The sequence below is a fragment of the Aulonocara stuartgranti genome (genome assembly GCF_965226115.1).
Source record: "Aulonocara stuartgranti genome assembly, chromosome: 14".
Classification (NCBI taxonomy): domain Eukaryota; kingdom Metazoa; phylum Chordata; class Actinopteri; order Cichliformes; family Cichlidae; genus Aulonocara; species Aulonocara stuartgranti.
Window position 1 is genome coordinate 31,443,477 of NC_138950.1, and position 22,279 is coordinate 31,465,755.

The following is a 22,279-nucleotide window of genomic DNA, read 5'->3' on the forward strand; positions in this document are numbered from 1 at the left end:
AACAGATCACAGAGGTATGTGTTGCAAGTTTATTAATCTTTCATTTACTTACATAGACATATTAAAATTAATTTATATTACATGAATCATGGTTGGTGCAAAATCATTATGTAAACAAGAACTGACTGAACTAGTTCTCTCCAGAGCAAGAAGGCATCCTTGACATCCTTTTTAAAAACCTTAAGCTGTTACATTCTTGCAGCCAGATAAACATCTTTAATCAAAAATATCAGATAATTACTCTTGTGCACATCAGTCTAATTGGCAAATGGTTACTGTAGCACCTACTCTTGCCCAGAATCTGAATCCTGGGAACAGAGGGCCAGTGAACTGCTGCTGGTGTCTGTGGATGAGGGTAGCCTGGTTTTGGGTGATGCTGTAAAAGGCCAGAATCCCTGCATGCTGGTCCAGGTAGATGCCGATCCGTTTGGCCTTTGGTGCACCCAGCAGTTTTTCCTGGTTATTGTGCCAAAAGGAAAATCCGCTCCCAGACCAGTACAGACTCCAAGACAGCTCATTGTGGCCCAAACGGCTCTTGTCATCATTACTCTTGCGTTCTATCTCTTTGTAGGAAACTCCGATGGTGACCTGCATGATGGGAGTGAGGAAAATAAATTCAGTGAGGGGCACAAACGTAAGAGTCGTTTGCTAATCACTTTAAAAAACAAAAAACAAAAAGGGAAACAACAGAACTTTAAACTACAAATTGAGACCATAAGATGACTAAGAATATATTTATCAAGGTCATAAATAAATTCAAAAGTAGGATCAAATTTTCATAGATTTTTATACAATGTTACTTTTTCTTTTGCAATCAGAAGAGTCGCCCCCTGTTGGTTATTAAAAGAGCCTGTTTAATGCACAAGTGCATTAAACAGGTTTTCAGAACTGGAGGTCATGTGGCTCTTTTTTAAAAATAACCTACAAAAATAACATATGACAAATATGTATGTTGAACAGATTGTGTCTTTTAACGAGCGCAGCCGTGACTAATAGAAATGTCAGTCATTTTTGTATTTATAGCACTTCTGTCCTTAGGGCCTCTCTGGTACTCTAATACAGTATGACTTGGCATAAACTATGATGCAACTCTGTGCATTGTGTGAGAAAATGAATTACTTTCCAGGCAGAAAGTAATTGAAATGATTGGTTTCCTTTGAAGTTTCTGTATACATGGATTCCATTAGCCAATTAAAATGGAGCACAAAGGGCAGTTCCCTCTATTACCAGACTACCTGTGTAGACAAATGCTGGCTGCATGATTTAAATCCTCAAAAACATTTATTTTAATTAAAATATATAAAACTAAAAATGCTTTATAGCCAAAACCTATCCTAAAAGGAATGGTAGGACATAGAATATTGATTTAAGCCTTCTTTAGTCAGACTTACTATTGTGAGACTTCTATTTTGCTTTTAGGTCTGAAGACTTTTATGGCATTAGAGTTCTTTCATAACCATTACTTAGCACTGACTGGGCAAACAAAGCATGTTAACTAATTCTACGACTCAAACAGTTACAGTTGAAAACACACACACACACACACACACACACACACACACACACACACACAATCATATCCAAGCACCTTCTGGCCAGTCCACTCCACCTCCCAGTAATAAGGGCTCCCTCCCAGCGGCTCTTTGCAGAGAACCTGTCTCCAGAACTGGAATCGATCAGGATGGTCTGGTGGGTTCAGGTTCTCAGCCCGCATCGTTGCCTTACGATTGCCATCCGACAGCAGAATGTGGCGATACACTGTGTTGGGGTCCATAGTGGGTTCGAAACGAACTAAAGAAAGAGGATTTGTCATTTTACCTAAGACTGGAACAAACAAAGGCTTCGATAAAGGGGTCTGTATTCTGGAGTACAAAAGACTTACATTTTATGAGTTCATCTCGAGTTTTTGGTTCTGGTTTCATAAATCCCACTGATGATACAGAAGCTGTTAAGACAGAAAAAAAATACACCATTGTAAAAAGGAAAAGTAACATTTAACCCCAAGATACTCTAAGAGGTATCTGTGAAAGGTCAGGTGAGCAAAGCTGTCCACAGCCAGCTTTTATCTCCTACAAGACGGGGTAACTGCCTGACGTGGATATCGTCAATGATAATGTTTGTGCTTTTACCTTGACGTCGAGGAGCAGGCAAGGGTGGAGGTGGGGCTGAAGCTTCATTCACAGAGAGAAGCAACAAACAGAACAGTTAAACTAAAGCATATCTAAACTCTATGACAGCCAACATTAGAGAAACCCTTTCAAGCATTACCTTGAATGTAAGCAGAACCACCAGACCTTGAAGGCAGAGGCCCTGAGGTGAAAAAAAATAAAAACAAGAGTAAAATATGAACTCAGTGTTTTTTCAAATGCCACATTAAAGTATATTCTGTGTGTGTGTGTGTGTGTGTGTGTGTGTGTATGTTTTACCTTGAGGTCGCAAAGGTGGCAAGGGTGGAGAGTCTGTTTTCATTTCATACACTACAGAAGAAAAGGGTTTACATGTAAAAAGGTGTCCTTTCCACAGTCAAAAGCTAACAGTCAAAATAAAGCTCATTTGTGCTTTTATTGGACTGGTATTTAACGTACCTGTACTTTGGGCAGGAACCTGAGCTGGTAGCGGGTCTGCAGGTAGTGGGCCTGTTGGTACTGGTCCCGCTGGTAGCGGGCCTGCTGCTTCCGGACCACTGGTAGTCAAAGCCAAGGGGTTATTCACTGCAAAAGGAAAATTTTGACCTTATGTTATTAAGAGAAGAGAAAAGACAAGAAGAGAGTAGAAGAGAAGAGCTGACCTATTGTGATGATTTTTTCCAGGCTGCCTTTGCAGAGATCCTGAACTGACTCCTGCAGTTCTTTCATGACTGAGCGGACTGACGTCACCATGGTTTCCTCCTGCCCAATCACTGTGGCATCAGTCTGAACCAGCGGCTCCATGAGGAGGAAGTTCTTGAGAACAAATACCACAAATTCCACAGTCAGAGACTACAGATCTAGTTTAGCACTAAAATATGTGCACTCCGCTTCACACTCGTTACCTTCAAGAAACAGACATCGTCCTGCATGTCAGCCAGTCTGCTCAGCTCTTCACTCTTCCAGTTGAGCTGTGCAACCTGCTGCTCCAGTCTGTTGAGCTGCCCCTCAGCCTGGCTGCCTAAAGAGGCCTCGTGGGTAGAGAGGAGCTCGCTGACCTGGGTGCCTGTTAGATTCACGTTCTTGGCTAGCTCCATGAATAAATCTGTGCTCTCCTTCTCTAGAGCCTGGACCAAGGCCTGGTAGTGTAGACAAGCAAGATGAGGACATATTGTCACCACAATTTCATATTTTTCAAAGTAAACAAGGATGGCATGAATTAATAAGGTTTTCTACATGCCTTGTCTTGACGTGCAAAATGTGGGAGTTCCTTAATCTTCCTATCCGTCTCCTGGAGCCTCCTCTGTACCTCTGCTTGCATCTGAACAAGCTCTTTCTATACACAAACACATGCACACATACATTGTGAGGCAGTAATGACTGTACTTGAGACTGTACAGGCTATTTGTGATATTGTTACATAGTTTTGCTGGGAATCACTATAACATCAGTAAGGCGCGCTTCAGACTTGTTTTTCAAGTCCTTCAAGATTAGCTTAAGAAATGTTTTAGTTACACTTGGAAACTGCATTTATAGTGGTGTATTTCTTTTACCAGCATTTTACTTTAATTTTAAAAGTTGTTTAGAGACCCAAAAACAAATAAACAAAAATAAAAGCAGAGTGAAAATATCACCTGAAATAATTACAATTACACACCTGTCTTTCTTTTCTCTCGTCTCTCGGTTTGACAACACGGTGTCCACTGTGTCCATGCTGGCAACACACCTCACACACACACTCCCTGTCGTCATGGCAAAACAGGTCCAGGGGTCGGCCGTGTTGGTGACAGGGTTTGGGTTCCACAGAGGGAAGCTGTGGGTACACGCTGCCCTTTCGTTGCATTGTATCTGGCTGGACCTCCAAATAGACCGGCATGGATGGTGGGCCGGGGGAAGGAGCTGTGAAGGAGTGCTGCTTCAGGCTGTTGGTCCTCAGCTTCTCCATAGCCTCTGCTAGCAGGGTGCTCTTGGCCAGCGAGGGCCGAGGGTTAAACACCTGCCTACACTGGGGGCAGCTATACTGACCTTTGCTGCCCCCTTTGTCCCAGTGGCTCTGAATACAAGCCAAGCAGTATGAGTGTCCGCAGGGTAGAGTGGCTGGATCCTTCAGGGTTTCCAGACATACTGGACAGGCAAAGCTTTCCTCTTCAGTCCAACCTGAGGCCATGCTCGCTGGGAGGAGATGAGCTTAAACTTTCTTTGTATGGATCACAAAGTTCTCTGTGTGAAGTCACGGAACTGATACTACAGCAAACAGGTCAGAGAAATTAAAGCAATGACACCCAACAAATGACGAGGCTAAAATGCCAGTTCATATGAATCACCTGCTGCTTAAAACATGAAGAAACGGCTCAGGGTGGGGCTGGTTAAACAGGTGGAGTGAGGAGTCTATCAATCTGACATCATGGGTTTCAACAGTTTGTTGGAGCCTCCTAATGGAAAAATGAATTTTGCTGTTGATTTTTGCTACTCAAACGAATTAATTAAGTTTAATCATCCAGTCACATTCATTCTTGCCAGGCAGTCTGCCCATAGGCAAAAAACTGTAAAGAGCGCCTGTTTTAGTCTCCTCTGTAAAGGAAGCGGGCCTACACAGTCCAAACGAGAAGGACTGGTTTTAAAAACCTGTTACATAAACTGACATCATTTGGTGCTTTCCACGTGATTTAATCACTAAATAACGTAAACGTCGTGTCTTAAAACCAAACTTCGGGAGGGGATAAAGAAAGCACAACAGGCTAAGCTTGAATGCTGTGCAATAAGTTTGGCGTCATCACGACGTGGTGAGGGCAACACTGACGCGAGTGAAGCTAGCCGGCGCCACATTGACTGCTGGCAGCCGCCCAGCCGCTGCTGATTCAGCTTTCAAGGTGAGCATTTTCTGTGTTAAAATGACGTTTTACTGTCATACTTGGCACCTTGGTGTGTTTTCTGACATACCGTGAAACACGTTGGGGCTTTGTCATAAGCCAAATCTGAGTGTTAGCTTTGGGGTATGAGCTACTTCAGCTGTTTGGTTTTTGTTTTGATCGCTCGGTCAGTTAGCCTGCGTGCGCTCCTTACTCGTTTTAAAGACACTGAAGATTTTCTCGCCCAAAAAGCCTTCTTTGCATGGGTTTAGTTGGCGATGAGGACGTCTGAACATTGACAATGTCATATTTTATATATATATATCGTCATCACTGCTAACAAATGAATACAGCTAGCTAGCTAGCTGTATTCAACCCAAGTTTGGGAGAAACTTGAGCCAAACGTGAACTCCGTATTCGAAGCTAATATATAAAATACGTTTCTGTGTCTTAACAGCTTTGAACAACAGTGAAACGTAACACCGAGATATGACTGTGAGAGCACAGTGACCAGTATTACTGTAGGTAGGTTTGGGTGAGCCTCTGATCTCGGTTAAGCCAGGGTATCTTCAGCCCTGTTTACCCATGTTATCTGATCCCTCACCTCCCCTGCTGGCAGAGACGAGCAGATTTTAGTTCATCTTTCACTTCTTTCAAGTTGGTTTAACTAACTGATGAACACAACTAATTGACTAATACATTTACGATCATATCGGTATGTTTTGTTTCCGTTTATAGGATGTTGGCAAGTTCTCGGATTCTGACTTGGTCTTGCCCCAAAAGATCATTACAGCTGTTAAGAGACTCTCATCTCTGTGGTTTTTCCGAGATCACATGTGCTGGATGGCAGGGAGCAAGTCACGAGAAAGGAAGGAGACACTCAGAAATAAGTGGAACAGGCACCCACAAGGATGGACCATCCACAGAGACTGTTTATAGTTCAGCACCAGTATCTTTTTGTAGCTTCAATTATAAGCTGAGACAGACACGGTTTGAAAACCCTCTATTCAAAGCCATTTTATTAAACCACCACCATTCTGCCTCTACAAAAACCAAACAAGTGTGTGATCCTGTGCGCACTTACTGGAACTGTTTAGTCAAAATAACCTGCCTTCAGCGCTGGAGAAAACCTTGGGACTTTCACCTGCCTTCTTTTAGCCGCACCAGTAAGATTCAGTGTAGCCTTCTTCAAAGCCATTTAACTCATGGACAGGACTTCGTTAGACCTCTCAGCTTGTCAGCACATAGTCCCTGGACTTTAGAAAACAAGCACAATAAACCACAACTCCCTAGCCTCAGTTTCCACAAAACTATAGCTACTCATCAGGCTGCCACGTGCATGTCAGATACCTGGAGAGATTGCTTATCCCCTGGGAATGAAAACAGATGTCGACAGCACTTGGGCCCTAACTTGAAGCTCTACGAGTTGCAGAAGGGGAGGAAAGAACGAAATCAGAGATGGGCATCCGTCCTGGTCTCCCTCTGCTCTCTTGATGGGGAGCCTGCATTTCTCTTCACCCTGCGGTCCAGCACTCTGAAGGGCAGGCACAAAGGAGATGTCAGGTTAGTGGTAGATTAGAAGCAGGCTATGTCTTAAATCTTACTTATTGGAGTACTTTATGAGTCCTGCCTTTTTTTTTTCTTTCTTTTTTTTTTTCCATCCAGCTTTGCTGGAGGAAAGAGCGATCCTTCAGACAGCGATGTGGTGGCCACAGCATTGCGGGAAGCCAGGGAGGAGCTGGGTGTAAATGTGAGAATAGAAAAGGTGTGGGGCGTCCTGAAGCCACTAAGAGATGCGGTGAGTGGAGCTGTGCTGGTAGAACTCTCAAGTAGAAATGCATATTAAAAAATAATTGACAAAATCATACCATATTTATGTTACCCTAAATAAGCACTTACCACTTTTCTTTTTGTAAATTCATTGTTTGGTTGATAAATAATGGTGAAAAAGGATTATGTGACATTGTAAGAGCTCTGTGTTGATTATTTGGTCTGACCATCTGCCCAAAATACCCAAAGATTCCTTATACAAGTAGATAAAATAGAAATGAGCAGGAATTTCTGTAAAAACCTTCAAAACATTCGAATACCTGAGATAAATTTGAATTAAAAATCTGTTCATGTGTTTCGGTCCAGTCGGGCATGGTTATTGCTCCTGTGCTGGCTAACCTCGGTCCTCTAGAGGAGCTGAACTTCAAACCAAACCCTGGGGAGGTACGATCATCTGCCATTTTCTGTCTGTTTGAAAAGAACAGGGTGAGACTAGAGTTGACTAGTCTCATGTTATTCTTGACCCTAATATATAGTACTGTGCAGAAGTCTTGAGCAACTCCTCATTGCTTTATATTTTGCTTCCAAGGAGCTGGACAATTTTTAAAAATATAATTACTGAAGCTGAATCGAATAAAAATGCCAAAAGTTTGAGAGTCTGTTTCCCGCTTCCAGGTGGATGAGATCTTCACCCTGTCCTTGTCTCACTTGTGTAACCCCCAAAACCGAGGCTACACACACTTCCGCACCGGTGACAAATACGGATACACTCTTCCGGTGTTTAGGAATGGCAAACATCGAGTGTGGGGCCTGACTGCTGTTGCCCTAGACCATACCCTGAAACTCATTGTCCCTCCATAATAGAGCACAACAACTGAACTCAACAACTGAAGGATTATTCTGACAAATATAAGCTTTGCACCAAGTGAATCTGAGCAAATCCAAAATGGTTTAATACAGCCGCTTTTGTTTTGGAAGGTAAATTCCTCTCTTGAATTTATTAGAGTGAGGAAGAAGCTCTTTCTGCTAGTGCACTTTCTGAGCCTTAAATTTGTATGATTGTTTAAAAATGAAAAGCAGGTGTTGGAAGCTTTTCTAAGGAAGAACGTGAACCTGGTGGGTCAACGTTATAATTTTACACCGAGTGATTCTTATTCAAACTCTTTACGTTTTTAGGTAAGTCTTTTAATTATTTCTATAATAAAAGTTACCACCTGGGTTAAAATAAAATCAGTGAGTTGCTTTCTCAGATCAATTATGTCACATGACTGTGAATTGTTAAATGTTTGTCAGGGCAGCAAAGTACCGCTGTGACAGCCTGTTTCCTGTGTTAGCTAACATTAGATCAACTGAAGTAATCGGAGTATTTAGGAGTGATGTGGTGTGTTGAAGAACAATGCAATAAACTTTGTTTTAAACATATTTTCTCTGCATGGTTTATTTAATTTACAAGATTGACATCAAAGCATTAAATAAATACAGCAATTTACAGTAAAACAGTCTGATTCCCGTCGGAGATCGAAAGCTTTCATTTTACTTAGCTGTCTACTTTAAAACTGCATGTGGTCTCATATATACTGAGCACATGTATTACAAACTGTGTTTAAAACTGTAAACCTTTGTTTCCACTAAGGTAAGTAAGGTCCTCGAACGCTCTGGTATTTCCTGCCTGGGCCTGATTATGATCTCAAAGGTAACTGGACTGTCCCAGCTTCAAGGCAGTGAGCACTCCAAGGGGTCCTGTGAGTCTGGGAGAAGGTGGCAGTTGAAGGGCCAGCTGAAGGAAAAGAGATCCAGGGCTTGGCTGCATTGCTGCTCGGCCGAGGAGCAGACTGAGCGGCAGGGTTGGAGGACGCCGCCCTGAGGACTACACTGGGGCAGAAACATCCCACAAACCAGCCTCTGCAGAGGCTCAAAGCACGCCAGCTCCATCAGCACCTGGATGACAAAAGGAGGGGAGGGAGGATGGTTCGATGCCTGGTTTGAAACAGTTGCCAGCTACAGCTCCAGATGTCTGATGAAGCTTTTTGATGTGACTTTTACCCGATACTGTCCCAGGAGGGTGGCCGCTTCTCTCTGGTCAGCAATGGACAGCCAGATGTTGGGGAATGAGGTGAAGTTGTAGCTGAGGCCCCGACACATCTCTACTTCAATGTGCTCACAAGACGAGGCTACTTTCATGAGAGGAAATTATTCATTCAGAGAAACACTTACAAATAGAAACCACAAAACCATGTCGACATAGAGGTGAAAAGTGGTAACATTTCTATTTGGTGGTTTTCTCAGAATATGAAGCCATCGGCAATTCCTGTTATTTCAACACTTAAGTTTCTTCCTGCTGCTTTTCATTGGCAGTGGAAACAAAAACTGGCTGTGATTGAGGTCAGAGATAAACCAGACTCACTAAAGGGAGGATAGGTGGAGTTGCCACAGCCCTGTTCATCCGCACCATCGGGGCAGTCGTTCCAGCCGTCACACAGCCACTGCTGCTGAACACACTCCCCTGTGCTGCAGGCGAACTGCCTGGGGCCGCATGTCCCTTTAAAAATAAAAAGGATGTAAAAGAGGTTTATAGAAAGCTAATGCAAAAAAAAAAAAAAGTAATATTAAAGTATGAAAACTCACTGCCCAGCACAGACACAGCCTGGTATGTTACATTGAAGCCACTGTCGGCCACTCCCTCATCAGCCACAAACACCACTGTCATGTGAGGGCCAGAGGAGGTCAGCTCTGGGGGGAAAGTGGTACCACAAAACCTGGCACAAAGGGAGAAGAGACACAAAAGGTACTCCAGAAAACTGGTTGTTTAACTAGCATGAAGGTAAATGTGTTTGTCCTTAGTTACCCTCAGAATTAAAGACTGTGGCACTTCTCACCTTCCGAGGACTCTTCCAGCTCCGGTGCTGACGCTATCATGCACCTCCACATAGTCAAACTCACACACATCCTGAGTCTCCAGGCTGAAGTTTCTGAAGCTCAGCGTGATCACGTGACCCTCCTCAACAGATATATGCCATATACACAACTGGAAAACATCAGATTGGTGGAGAAAACTGCGTGGTGTGGTGTGGCTGTCGGACTGAGAATGTGTTATGCATGTGGAAGTACTTCTGAATCTTTATAATTTTGTGTTTTCAATTACTATTAGGATTATTTTTCAGTTTGAATGGTTTAGAATGTAACCTGCTGGTGAGGGTAAGGCCCGGGGTGGTTTGGACTTGCCAGGTAACCATACGGCCCAATCTTCTGCCCACCGCATTCTGTGAAAAAGAAAAGAATCTCTTCAGTGGCTCCCTGTTAATCCCAGAATTGAAGTAAATCCTTCTCCGCATATACAAGGTCTTGAATAATCAGACCCCATGTTTTCTTCAAGACCTCATAGTACCATATCAACCCAATAGGGCACTTTGCTCTCAGACTGCTGGTTTACTTGTGGTTCCTAGGGTATTTAAAAAGCAGAAAAGGAGGCAGAGCCTTCAGCTTTCAGGCCTCTCTTTAATGGAACCAGCTGCCAGTTTGGATTCGGGAGACAGACACCCTATCTACTTTTAAGATTAGGCTTAGCACTTTCCTTTTTGTTAAATCTTATAGTTAGGGATTGATCAGGTGGCCCTGGATCCCCCCTTAGCTACACTGCAGTAGACTAGGCTAACTGCTGGGGGATTCTCTTGATGCAGATGATGGCCGCCCCTCCCTGATTGTGGTTCTGCTGGAGGTTTCTTCCTGTTAAAAGGGAGTTTTTCCTTCCAACTGTTATCAAGTGTTTGCTCGTAGGGGTTCATCTGATTGTTGGGATTTTCTCTGTTATTGCAGGGTCTTCATCTTCCAATATAAAGCACCTTGAGGTGACAGTTGTGATCCAATGTTATATAAATAAAAGTGAGTTGAATTGTGACCTTTGACCTTTCCTGTTTCTGTTTTAGTTCCATATGTGGACTCTCACCCTTGTGCTTGTGGCTGCAGTTTGCCTCGTCCATCTGGTCGTGGCAGTTTGGATGACCGTCGCACACAGACACAGGCAGCAGGCAGCGGCCGCCGTCGCACATGAACTCTTCTCTGGAGCAGCTTTCTGAGAAAACACAATGTGCTAACTTGAACATTGTTGCAAAACATATACAAGAGTGAACGCTTGTGCTCCCAGATGCAGGCTACTGACTGTGTCTGGGGAGTACCGCCCTGTACTGGGCAGTGAAGCCGTTGCCTGCGATGCTGCCATCAGAGTGGAAGGTGACCCACACCGTACTGCTGTTTGTGTTGGCCGTCGGTGGCGCTACGTTACCACAGAACCTGCAAGGGAGACATTTGTTTTTGATCAGTCTCATTCTTGTTCAGCCTTGGATTGAACTTTGTGCCTGAGCCATGCAGCTATAAATTCTTAAAAGGATTTGTAAGCAGGAAATGTGTTACGTAGTTAGAGGAATTTAATGAATCACGTTAAGACACTGTCCAGGAATGTGAGCAAAAAGGTCAACGTGTTGATACGTACAAAATTTCCAAAAACCCTTCAGTACATGGAAACGCTTTCCAATGATGCACGGGCTTTTGGCGCCATCTATCAGCAGTTTAGTGAAACAGCATAATGCTCCTACTCTGATTGTGTATAAAAATGTTGCTTGTGGAAATATGGAGGTGTGAATGATGTTCATAAGAAGGTATGCTTCATGATCGCTGACCTGGTGACCACAGAAGTCTGCTCGATCTGCTCCCGCACCTCCACCCAGTCAAACAGGCAAGGAGAGGGTCCCTCCACAGTCAAAGAGGAGACATGAATCTGGACCAGGTAGGGGGGCGGGACCTGAATCACCCACACACACAGTGAGTTTGGGGGGTAGGACGCAGGGTGATTTGGAGAGCTGAAACTTCCTTCAGTGTCAGTTAAAACACCTCCACATCCTGAGAGGCAGAGAGAGAGAGACCTTGTGTCTTAGGTCAACAAAAAGTATTTTGGGTAGAGAGGCCAGACCTACTTGGTTCAGATGGAGGGATTCTGGCAGGTTGTGGTGCAGCTGTACTGTCCTCTTTACTTCTATTGATAGGGACTGTAGGTAAAGCTTGGGACTGTCCATCTCCTGCATGCTGTAGGCCTGAAGTGGCAGTGGTCAGCACCTGATCCTCCACTGCCTGGTTCTTTATCTCTAAATAAGGAAGCAAATACATCTGGGTCAGAAGATTTTTATGATGTGCAGTGAGAGCACTAGTCATGCTGAGAAACCTTTAAACTCCAGTATCTGTGAGTTCATGGTGTACTTTGAGGTTTTAGCATGGATCCTGGGTTTATGAAATCACTCAATACTTTTAATCAGTTTGAGATTGTGGTAATGAAGCAGTTGATGTGCAGCAGTGACTCACGTGTGAGAATGAGGACCAGCATCAGTCCTAGGGCTGCTAATAGGAGCAGGACAGCAGAAGAGACCACTACCACCCCCCAACCGCAGCCCGGAGCACGCACACGCATCACACACACACCGAAAAATCCCCAGACTAGGCCTGAAAGAAATGCATAGTACATCTGTAATCTCTTTTTCCCCCACTTTGTTTTCTTTTTGGTTTTTCAAGAACTGTATTCTGGGAAATGCATTCATTTGGAAATAAGGACATCACTGAAAACTTCCAAACTCACCACGTCTATTTAAAGTTGGCATAACCCTGATGACATCACTATGATATGTTTATGGGATTTGTTTCCTTTGAGAACAGCTAAAGAAGGCATCAACTGTACACTTTTTACAACTTGAGTACAATTATCATGAGGCCACATTTACCTATATTTCAAGAAAACTGAGCTTAAGTGATAAAATGATCCCGTTAGGGTAGAGGCACAAGAAGCAGCAAGCTGATTGGCTGACTCACTTGGTCCTGGTGGTTTGATTGGCTCAGGAGTAGAAGAGGCTGTCCTGAATCCCTCCACCCTCTCCTCCTTCTCCCCCTCCAGCTCAAAGGCGGGATTGCAAAAGACATTCTGCGGATGTAAAAATCAAAGATTCACACAAGTGCTGGTTTTAAAAAAAAGCTTTTTTAAACTCTTCCTCTGCTTTCAAATAAAAAGCAACAAAACACACCTTCAGTTATTAGAACACACACATCTTATGGTTCCATTTCACTACTGGTCGGGTTACATGTAACATTTCATATGACACTGACCCATCATTACCTTCAGATCTGGTTAGCCAGATATCTGACTCCTTTGTGGCTAAATGTCCAGGTATGTTAACCAGCTAGTTACTGTGGAAGTTAGTTTTTGCTACAAAAAAAAAAGGATATTCTAACTGCATCACTGAAAAATTTCAAATTATTTTCTCAGAAGCTTGTGTTAATGAGTTGAAAGTTTGAGATATAAAAATTTGTTTTTCAGTAGTGTAAACAGCTTCTATATGTTATTGATTGTGTCTGATGTTTGCGTGGGAACCCTGCTCTTTGTTATAGCTATAAAGTTAGCCACTTGCTAAAAGAAAAAAAAAACAGCAATGAGAAAAAGTTACAGAAACTAAACTATGACCGGGTAAGAACTTCTTTGTGAGATTACCAGTGTGCTTAGACACTTTTCTCACATTGCTGTTTTGTAAAAATTCAAAAAAGCAAACAAATCATTATAGTATCATAAGAAATGTCCAGGAAAGAGCCAGAGTTTGCAAAGCCACACAGTGGGCATAGATATATTTGCAGTATACTCAAACAGCAAAAGTTTGTTTTCTAGACGACAAATACATGTTTCAAAGCAGAGGCAGAATGTGCAGGACAATAACTGCCAACATCGTCTCTTAAGCCTATTAGCGGCTCACTTAATGTGCAGACATTTTACACTGGACTACCTTTCTATTCTTGTTTCAACAATATTACCCAGTCTTCATCATCTGAAGTGAAACCCTTAACAGATTAATCTCCACAACAGCTGAATGGCTTTACTCTAAAGGCTGACAGCTGTGGAAAACAAGCTCGACGGCAGCCTTGAGCTGAGATTGTTTTGTCAAACCAAACTACTTAAGCTCTTAAAACTAGATTTTGATATAAGGCCTTTCTACAAATTACTAAAGTCCAAGTGATGCTGACTAAAGCACGAGATCTGAGCCTTTAGAACATTTGCCCAGTTTGGTAATCCAACTACAACCAGGAAAATTGGCGCCGTAGCTCCATAACATATCCGGTTAAAATCCAAAAACATGGGGAGTCAAAATCAACATATCCTACTCACCTTATAAATGTCTGAGGAGTCAGGGTATACAGCGACTTGGCTGAGTTCAGACATCTTTACTCTCTCAGTGCGCTCCTCTTCTTAAAGACTCCAATGTTGTTCTGAAAACATTTGGGATATGATCCTGAAGATATCCTTTTATCCGCGAGGGAATTTTAAAGATGGTCCCCTGAGTTTTCTTGTCATTGTTCACTTTTTTGCCCTGACTGCAAACCTCCACATGAGCTGTGAAAGCCTACAGCGCTCAATCCCCCAGCACAGCACAGTCCTTTGTTTAGACCCCATCAAAAATGGGGCCTAAACACTGCTAGAAATGAGAGAAAAGTACAATCAAATTCCGATCTTCAGCAGTAGAGATGACTGTGGTTGCTGTCTGTCTAGTTTATCGCAGTAATTATTATTATTTTCTTTTACGTGTGTTTGTGTGCCTGGTTAAAAAGGTTTTAGAAACTTGCTCACATTGCTGAGCAAATCCTTGTCAGGTGAGAGGACTGAGCCCTGGAGGAGGCGGGAAGAAGGACAAGGAATGCCAAAGATGGGGTTGGGGTGGAGGTGCGGGGGTCCCTGTTAAATCTCGGTAATCCCCTTAATGATGGTTTAAGCTCCTAAAATGTTTCACTGAAATGTGCACCTGCGCACAGCCGAGTGAGCAAACACACGAGAACGCTGCTGCAGAAACGGAGCAGTCTCAGTCATCTAACACGGATTCTGGGTAAGATGGCACCATAGCAACGACGGCAGCGTTCAGTGTGGAGAAGCAGGAGTGACATCTGATTGTGAGATCTGAAACTGTGTGTTGTGCCAAAAACTGATCATCTGAAAAGAAGTGATTTATGATATTTGTGGGGGTTTTTAAGGTCTAATCTCTTTCTTTTTTTTAATTAAAACATTTAAAAAACAATGTAAAAAAAATTGGTTTTAGTTTAATTGTTTTAATTAAATTGTGCTTTTTATGGACCTTCTGTGTTTTAAATATATATTTTTATTTTTTGGATCAATTATTATTATTATTATTTATTCATGTTTGTGTTTTATTATTTTATTTTATTTATTTTTCTGTAATTTTATTCTGTCCTTAATGTTTGGTCAGCATTTACTGTTTCAAAGTGCTTTATAAATACAGTTGAGAGAAAAGCCGATAAGCTGATCATTGATCAGTTTCATGATTGAAGTAGAAACAGGAGAGGGAGGGGGGAGAATGAGAGAAAAAGAGGCACCTCTGCAGCAAAGACACTCAATAACTCCAGCTTTGTGTCTTTTTCATTGTAGCTGAAGTACAGGACAAACTGTTCCTTTTCACCACAATACAAAACGCTCTGAATACCAGATGTTTCTGTTTTTTACAGGACGGTTGGCAACTCTAATAATTAACCTTATGAACAAAATAAAGTTCAACATCATTAACATCATAGCACCCACCCAGCTGTATAGAAACTCCGTCATGCTAGCTAGCACGCAGTACGGAAAAAGTCAGAATAACGAAAATAAACTCCACCTAAACTTGGTTTATATCTGACCCAGAGAGACTGCAGGTCATAACTTCTTACCTGAAGTTCAGTTCACACCGGCGGCTGCCTCGGGTCTCTCTTCCTTCTGTCCCCTTTCTCTCATCCACCTGCTGGCCTCCACCACTTACTAATGTTACTGAATCTGTGGAAGCTCCGTGATAGCCACCATACGAAGTAATGAGTAACGACCCTATCTAAATCCCAGTAACGACTAACGCGTTCCTGATTTTGGTGATAGTAACTAGTTACCGTGCTCGTTACCACAATAATAACGTAGTTACTGTAACGCCACTGGTCTATCAAAATTTAAAACAAATTTCCTCTTATGTGGATCCAATTTTTCTCAGAAACAAAGATCAGATAAAAAAAAAAAAATCAGGTAATTCTTTGTTTTTACACTCATCAGGTCCCAATCAGCCCAAATAGCAAAGAAAAGTTAAAAATGCATGCCATGAAAGAGTTCAGGTCTTGGGAGGTTAAATATGCTGTCACATTAATGTTGGGAGCTGTGATGCAGGGTCCCACATTGCATGCAGGTCTGGCACGGATCTGGTGTCAAGCCAGCACTGCTGGCTTGACACCAGATATGGGCCAGGCCTGGCATAGATGGCACTGTCTATGTGATGGCATGCCATATCTGGCTCAATTGTAGTTTTGTTTATGTCGCCCAGGCTCATAGAAATCAGGCCTGGCCCAGATCTGCCATCAAGCTGTCACTTCTGACTGACTGGTGTCATGGCCGGGTGTATGTCTACCAGATGTGGGCCAGGTCTGGCAATGAGGCACTATTTATGTTCCTATTTTCCAATTTTAGTTAGAAGACCCAAATGCCACGTTGCAATACTATACTGCTATGGTAGCCAACGTTTTAAATGCAGATTTGACAGGTTTGTGAGTGTACACTTTATCCAAAACCTAGTGAGGGTTTATGCACGTCTACCACAGGCTGGATGTAGCTCAGGAGGTACAGCAGGTCACCTGATTGGAAGGCTAGTGGTTCGATCCCTGGCTCCTCCAGTTTGCATGTCAAGAGTATGATAGTACTTAGGAAGCACGTCATGTTCCTTTTGCACTATTATGTTCCGGCACATGTTGTTATTACGTGGCTTGATTAAGGTACACATTAGGCTGACATCTGGAGCCAGAGCTGAAGCTGGGCCAGCACAGGACCACCAGTGTGTCTGCAGCTGGTCCATGTGTGGGCCACCAAAGGGCCATCATTCTTTGCGGTATGTGGGCCATGTGTAGGCACATTGTGTGGGCCACCAAAGGGCCATCATTCTTTGCGGTATGTGGGCCATGTGTAGGCACATTGTGTGGGCCAGATCCGGGCAATACCAGTTTTGCTATGTGGGGTGCTGGTATCTTATTTCTGAATAAAAATGTTCCAAAGTGTCACACCTTATTTACCATCCTGCAAACACAGAAACATCCCTCACTCACTTTAGTTAGGATGGATTCTCTCTCGTTTCTCCACACAGTTCTGTACATTTAATTAACGTGGACATTCATGTACGCATACCTGATATCTATGTCTGAAATGTTATCTCTTATCTAACTTATTATAATAATATGTAAATTAATATGATAATGGCAATATGGTCTCGAACCTAGAATGTTTATTCCAAACATCTTCAACATGAAACAATGGCTGATCTTTCTATGAAAGATTTTGGTCTTCCAAAGTGAGATTTATTAATTACTCAGGTAATAGCAGAGCCTGTACTGCACCTTTTTAACACTTGATTACAGTGAGTACAGTTGTGAGCAAAGTACTGGTGGTGGCACCACTGTTAAAACAATTTTTAACATTTATTTGCTACAAAAAAAAGGTTTTGAAACTTTTGAATTTCCCATGTTTGTTCTTCGCAACATCATAAGTTGCCCTAACTTAGTTATCTTAAATGACCTTTACTTAGTCTTTTTGGGCAACAAGTTTGAATAATTTATTTAAAGTTCTGGGAACTAATTCGATTTTACAGTGTAGAAAGGTGTAAAAAACAAAAAAACAAAAAACAAAAGAAAAACAACTGCAAAACAAACTTTGTGTCACTGACAACTTTTGTCCACAGCTGTACAGATTTGTTGGAAACAGCTGTTCAATCCATCATAGGCTGTGTATAAATGAGCTTATCAATAAGGTGAAACTTAAGTCACATGGTTTCTGGGAAATCATGTGGTGTAGCCATTCTACTTTGACTTTAGTTTTTTTTATTACTCATTTGAAACTCATGAAACTCCTTATACATCTTATATGACATCTCAGTTATTGGGAGCAGATGGGAGGAGTTTGGGAGGAGCCTCAATTTTATCCCACAACTTAGACATTCACATTACTCACACTCTCATTACACATACATATAGGATCTTGGGGGTGGGCACGATACACGGACTCCAAATTACCATCAGGGTGTACACCTCACCCCTGGCGTCGTTGCCCACCTCTCAATTTTAAATACACGTAGGCATTGAGGGCTAGCAGGAGGGACCGTGCGCTTACCTGCTGCTCTCTGGCAGGTAGCTCCATGCCCGCCTGGGTTTTCAATGCACCTTAGAACACACATGCATCAACACTACAATGAGCGGGTGGAGGGAGGTTTGGAGTCTTCTCTCACCCCCATTCTCTGCGGCCTGCTGGAGCGGGGGGGCTAGGAGGAGGAGTTGGCCGTCCGACTGTGGTCTGGAGTGTGGGGCCTCCCTGCTGCTGCGGAGTCGGGGCGGTCTGCCTCCCCCCACCGCAGGGAAAAGGGTAACACCACCTGGGTCTGGGTGCAGTTCCCCCCTCCAGGGGCAAGGGTACCTAGACCCGGTTCGTAGAGTACGCTTGGGGAGTGTGATCGTGTGTACAGCGTCTCTTCATGTCTGTCTCCACGTTGGTTGAGTGTGGAGTAAGTGCATATGAGAGCATGAGGGGGGGAATGGATGTTTGTATATGTGTGTGCCTGTATGTCTGTGTCTATATGTCAGGTTGGGTGTCAGACGCCACCTCTCTGGGGACATCTCGGGCCCTCCAAGGTTTGGAGGCCTATCTCCCCCTACCACCACTTCCCCTGCCAGTGGCGGACTCCCTCAGACATCGGTGCGTTGGTGGTTCTTTGTGTCCGGGGATGGGCGTCCAGGTACACACCGGCTCACTCCTTGGCGGCCGCTTGTCGGGGCCTGGAGCCTGGGGCTCGCTCGGGCCACTTCGGAGGTGGGGTGGCCCCGGCCTCTCGGCCTGGGGCTCGGTCACTCAGGCACGGCTGGCTGCCGGCGGAGCTCACGGGCGCGTCACTGCAACTCCCCCTGGCTTCTGCTCCGCGGCTGCTGAGTGAGCCCTCATCTGGGACTCTCCTCAGCTCTTTCTGGGACAGTGGCGTGGCTGCCCCTCTGTTGGTCTTCCTTGGTCTCTTGTGTTCTGGGGGCCTCTGGATGTCTGGAGTTTTGATCTCCTCCATACCTGCTTCATGCCCTGGAGGACGGGGCTGTGGCCCCCCCACACCCTCTAGCAGATCATTACATGAAGGAACCTTTTAAAAAAACACAAGCGCGTCCATGCTCACAGGTGTACACACGGGTGATGACACCCACAAACTACACCCTTTTTGGCTCCTAACTCAAAGCACACTGTGTTCTGTTGATCTTATGTGCTGCACAATAATGTTTAATATTTAGTATTTACTGTCATATTCCCATATATCATTGTGATGTTGTTTATTCTATTACTCTTGTTCTCTTCTGCTTGTTTTCTTTTTTCTTTCTCAGCAGGTGATCGATATATGCATTTTTTTCCTTTTTTTTTCCCCTCTGCCCGTTCTGTTGGTTTTTGTCTTTTGCCCTTCTCCCCCTCTTCTCAGCTGTTTCTCTTTCCCTCTTTCTTTATCCCCTTCTTTCCCCCAGTCAAGTCTGTCCCGTATTCAGCAAGTGAAAATAAACTAAACAATAAAAGGTGAATCAAATGGACCATTACGGCAAGGCTGGGATGGTCAATTTGGTAAAGTAAATCCATTGGGCATTGTCAAGTGTTCTCTGACTGTGAGGTGCCCACACTTGAAAAAGACCAGACTTTGAATTTCACTCAACTTTATTTTGACCAGGTAGATAGGTAGGTAGCAGCAGCAGAGACTTTCTGAAGTGGTGGAGGTGGGAAAGCATCGGAGCCGCTTGCCAGCCGAGATGTGGAGGGTGTCGTTGTGGGAGCTGCCAGCCAGGGGGTAAAGAAATGACGCTTGCAGAAGAGAGGGAGATGGAGATCGTGAGGAATGGCCTGACTTACTCAACTGGAGATGACCACAACAGTGAACCGCATTGGCATGCCAAATACCCATGGGTAGAAGATCCAGCAACCTTGTCAAATAACAGGAGAGCAGTAGAAGCAACATTCATCAGAACCGAGATGAAGCTATCTAAAGAACCTGAATGGAAGAAGGCCTATGCTGCACAAGTTCATGAGATGGTAAACCGCAGAGCTGCAGTGAAGCTGTCCAAAGAAGTCCTGCAGAGTTGGACTGGGCCAGTATGGTACATAAGCCACCTCATCGCGCCAAATCCACACTCTGTCTCTACCCCAGTGAGGTTGGTGTGGAACAGCAGCCAGAAGTACAGAGGCCTCAGCCTGAATGACATCCTCATCAAAGGTCCTGATGTCCTGAACCCGATAAGAGCTGTCCTGCTGAGGTTCCGAGCTGGTGTCTACGCCGCCCTTGGTGACGTCCGCAAGATGTACAACTCCGTCTGGCTGGAAGATCGAGAAGTCCACTTGCACAGATTCTTGTGGCGTGACACAGAAGATGCAGACATAGAAGACTATGCCATAACAAGAGTCAACATTGGAGACAAACCTGCTGGTTGCATAGCCCAAGTCGCCATGAGAGAAACTGCAAACCTACCTTCATTCAGTCACTTCACAGAAGAGAAACGTGTGCTGGAAGAAGATGCTTATGTCGATGACATCCTGACATCACACAATGACCTCGACCATCTGAGACGCCTAACAGCCAACATTGAGCACATCCTGAGAGCTGGAGGATTCTACATGAAGCCGTGGGTCTACTCCAGTCAAAGTGGGAGGGAGGAGTCGAAGAAAGAGTTGCCTCGATCAGAGCCAAAGACTATGATCCTGCCGAACCAGCTGACGGAAGATGACAACAAAGCCCTTGGCCTTGGCTACACCATCAATGATGACAAGCTTCATGTCATGGTTGCAGTGAACTTCTCAAAGAAAAGGAGGAAAATGCGCCTTGGTCAAGACCTGCTCAGAGAAGAAGTCAGAGAGCAAACACCTGATCCACTCACCAGGCGAGAACTGCTAAGCCAAGTCTCCGGCCTATACGACCCACTCGGTCTAGTGACTCCCGTCAAACAAAAGGGTGCCATCCTGGTAAGGAGAGCTTTCCAAGAAGCAAAAGTAAAGCACTGCCTCGAAGACACATGGGACGCAGCCTTGTCTGAAGGCCTCCGAGAAGACGCTATAAAGCTTCTGGAAGAGTATGCTGACCTGAAGAAACTGCATTTCACTAGAGCCCTGACTCCACCAGATCCTTGTGCAGAGCCCAGTGCCATCACGTTCTCTGACGGCAGTGAACATGCATATGGTGCAGTGATGTACCTTCGCTGGAGCTGCAGCCATAGTGTCATTGTGAGACTAGTAGAGTCCAAAGCCAAACTGACGCCTCTCAATCACAAAGGCGATCCTGTTAAAGCAGAGATGTGTGGCGCAGTCTTTGCTGCCCGTCTGAAGACCTACTTCCAGAGACACTGCAGAATCCAGGTCAAAAAATGGTACCACCTCGTTGACAGCCAGACCGTCTTGGGTGCAATCCAGCGTGAGAGCTACGGTTTCCAGACCTTCTTCGCAAACCGCGTTGGTGAAATCCAGAGTAGCACTGATGTCCAAGATTGGTGGTGGATTCCTGGGTCAGCAAACATTGCAGACATTCTCACCAGAGGGGCCAGTCCAGATGCCCTAACCGAGGACTCCGAGTGGCAGTCGGTCCCAAAGTTTCTCCAACTTCCTGAAGATGAGTGGCTGAAGAAATCCGCCGGAGAAGTCGCTGCCCAAGCTCGAGAAAAGGTCACAAAGCTACAGAAAAAGACTTTTGTTGCGGTCCTTACCAGAGTCCACATCAAGGCAGCTCAGGACTCAGCACACGTAGAGTCGAGAAGACCACGAGGAGTAGCAACCCAACAGCTAATCGACGAAAGGCGATTCAGCAACCTGAGAAGGCTGATTGGGACCGTGGCGTGGGTCTGGAGGGTTGCCAAAAAGTTCATGAGATCCAAGACCAGAGACCAAGAAAAGTGGGAGGCAGTACCATCTTTGGGTGTCCTCACAGTCTGCGAGAGACAAGATGCTTTTCGAGACCTTTGCCTAGCAGCACAAGAGGGCGTCAACTTCCCAAGCACCACAACAGACAGACTAGTTGTTTACAGAGACCAAACAAGTGGACTTCTAGTCTGTGGTGCTTTCTTTGCCTTTAGACAACAATTCTGATGGCAAAAGAGCTAAACGGGACAGGCAACAAAAAAAAAAAAAAGATTAAACAGTACAGCATGGATACGGCTTTACTCCAGTCTTAACCCTAAAGATAGAAACTGAGTTTTCAATTCCAGAAAAATAAGCAACTTTCACTCTAAAGCCTTTACTGTTTGTGTTGCAGCTAAAACCACTTTAAGAATAATACTGGAACAAATTTAGGTTACACTGGATTTTGGACTGCAGACAATCTATATGTGATAGCATTTCATGTTGAAATAAGTTCGGGCTTTGAAATACTGCTATTAAATAGATTAAATGGTGCTATAAACAATATTTTTTAAATGCAAACAGAATATGGATAAAAAAGTTTTGGTTCATAA

At 44.1% G+C, this 22,279-nt stretch overlaps 3 protein-coding genes across 17 annotated transcripts in view; 1 reads left to right on the plus strand and 2 right to left on the minus strand.

Annotated features, from left to right (window-relative positions):
* Window positions 1-24: 24 nt before the first annotated feature.
* ftr86 (finTRIM family, member 86) lies at window positions 25-4,468 on the minus strand. The gene is made up of 11 exons (XM_082504093.1): window positions 3,784-4,468; window positions 3,367-3,462; window positions 3,032-3,265; window positions 2,789-2,942; window positions 2,586-2,711; window positions 2,427-2,477; window positions 2,269-2,310; window positions 2,130-2,171; window positions 1,883-1,945; window positions 1,589-1,791; window positions 25-588 (listed from the first exon to the last, which is right to left on the minus strand). Exons 1-11 carry the CDS (start codon window positions 4,291-4,293, stop codon window positions 253-255), a joined length of 1,857 nt encoding a protein of 618 aa, XP_082360219.1. The 5' UTR covers window positions 4,294-4,468; the 3' UTR covers window positions 25-252.
* A 415-nt stretch (window positions 4,469-4,883) lies between these two features.
* Window positions 4,884-8,167, plus strand: nudt8 (nudix hydrolase 8). Of its 3 annotated transcripts, XM_082504108.1 has the most exons (6): window positions 4,897-4,996; window positions 5,433-5,500; window positions 5,714-6,538; window positions 6,641-6,773; window positions 7,112-7,189; window positions 7,421-8,167. In XM_082504108.1, the coding sequence occupies exons 3-6, from the start codon at window positions 5,715-5,717 to the stop codon at window positions 7,604-7,606; spliced, it is 1,221 nt and encodes a 406-aa protein (XP_082360234.1). In that variant the 5' UTR covers window positions 4,897-4,996; window positions 5,433-5,500; window position 5,714; the 3' UTR covers window positions 7,607-8,167. The 3 variants fall into 3 exon arrangements, with proteins under 3 accessions (XP_082360235.1, XP_082360233.1, XP_082360234.1); XM_082504107.1 differs by lacking the exon at window positions 5,433-5,500 and having other exon boundaries at window positions 4,887-4,996; XM_082504109.1 differs by lacking the exons at window positions 5,433-5,500; window positions 7,112-7,189 and having other exon boundaries at window positions 4,884-4,996.
* A 22-nt stretch (window positions 8,168-8,189) lies between these two features.
* mfrp (membrane frizzled-related protein) overlaps window positions 8,190-22,279 on the minus strand; it is a 35,401-nt gene continuing 21,311 nt past the window's right edge. For 7 of the 13 annotated variants that reach the window (XM_082504099.1, XM_082504103.1, XM_082504102.1 and 4 more), the window contains 13 exons: window positions 13,935-14,241; window positions 12,596-12,704; window positions 12,095-12,232; window positions 11,713-11,880; window positions 11,419-11,638; window positions 10,902-11,032; window positions 10,689-10,814; window positions 9,929-10,005; window positions 9,622-9,770; window positions 9,371-9,501; window positions 9,150-9,284; window positions 8,789-8,919; window positions 8,190-8,683 (listed from right to left, as the gene is read on the minus strand). In XM_082504099.1, the coding sequence (XP_082360225.1) occupies window positions 8,459-8,683; window positions 8,789-8,919; window positions 9,150-9,284; window positions 9,371-9,501; window positions 9,622-9,770; window positions 9,929-10,005; window positions 10,689-10,814; window positions 10,902-11,032; window positions 11,419-11,638; window positions 11,713-11,880; window positions 12,095-12,232; window positions 12,596-12,704; window positions 13,935-13,988 (1,794 nt within the window). In that variant the 5' untranslated portion in view covers window positions 13,989-14,241 and the 3' untranslated portion in view covers window positions 8,190-8,458. Of the gene's footprint in view, window positions 8,684-8,788; window positions 8,920-9,149; window positions 9,285-9,370; window positions 9,502-9,621; window positions 9,771-9,928; window positions 10,006-10,688; window positions 10,815-10,901; window positions 11,033-11,418; window positions 11,639-11,712; window positions 11,881-12,094; window positions 12,233-12,595; window positions 12,705-13,934; window positions 14,242-15,481; window positions 16,920-22,279 lie in introns of those variants that run through there. The other 6 variants (XM_082504096.1, XM_082504106.1, XM_082504095.1 and 3 more) reach the window with 4 other exon arrangements.

Excerpts from the sequence above, each read along its gene's own strand:
- nudt8 (XM_082504107.1), top strand. The coding sequence starts at position 5,715 with ATGTTGGCAAGTTCTCGGATTCTGACTTGGTCTTGCCCCAAAAGATCA. Across the intron at positions 6,774-7,111 it reads TGAAGCCACTAAGAGATGCG|TCGGGCATGGTTATTGCTCC; the intron begins GTGAGTGGAGCT and ends GTTTCGGTCCAG. Across the intron at positions 7,190-7,420 it reads TCAAACCAAACCCTGGGGAG|GTGGATGAGATCTTCACCCT; the intron begins GTACGATCATCT and ends TCCCGCTTCCAG.
- ftr86 (XM_082504093.1), bottom strand. The coding sequence starts at position 4,293 with ATGGCCTCAGGTTGGACTGAAGAGGAAAGCTTTGCCTGTCCAGTATGT. Across the intron at positions 3,266-3,366 it reads ATTTTGCACGTCAAGACAAG|GCCTTGGTCCAGGCTCTAGA; the intron begins GCATGTAGAAAA and ends CTACACTACCAG. Across the intron at positions 1,946-2,129 it reads GCCTGCTCCTCGACGTCAAG|CTTCTGTATCATCAGTGGGA; the intron begins GTAAAAGCACAA and ends CTGTCTTAACAG.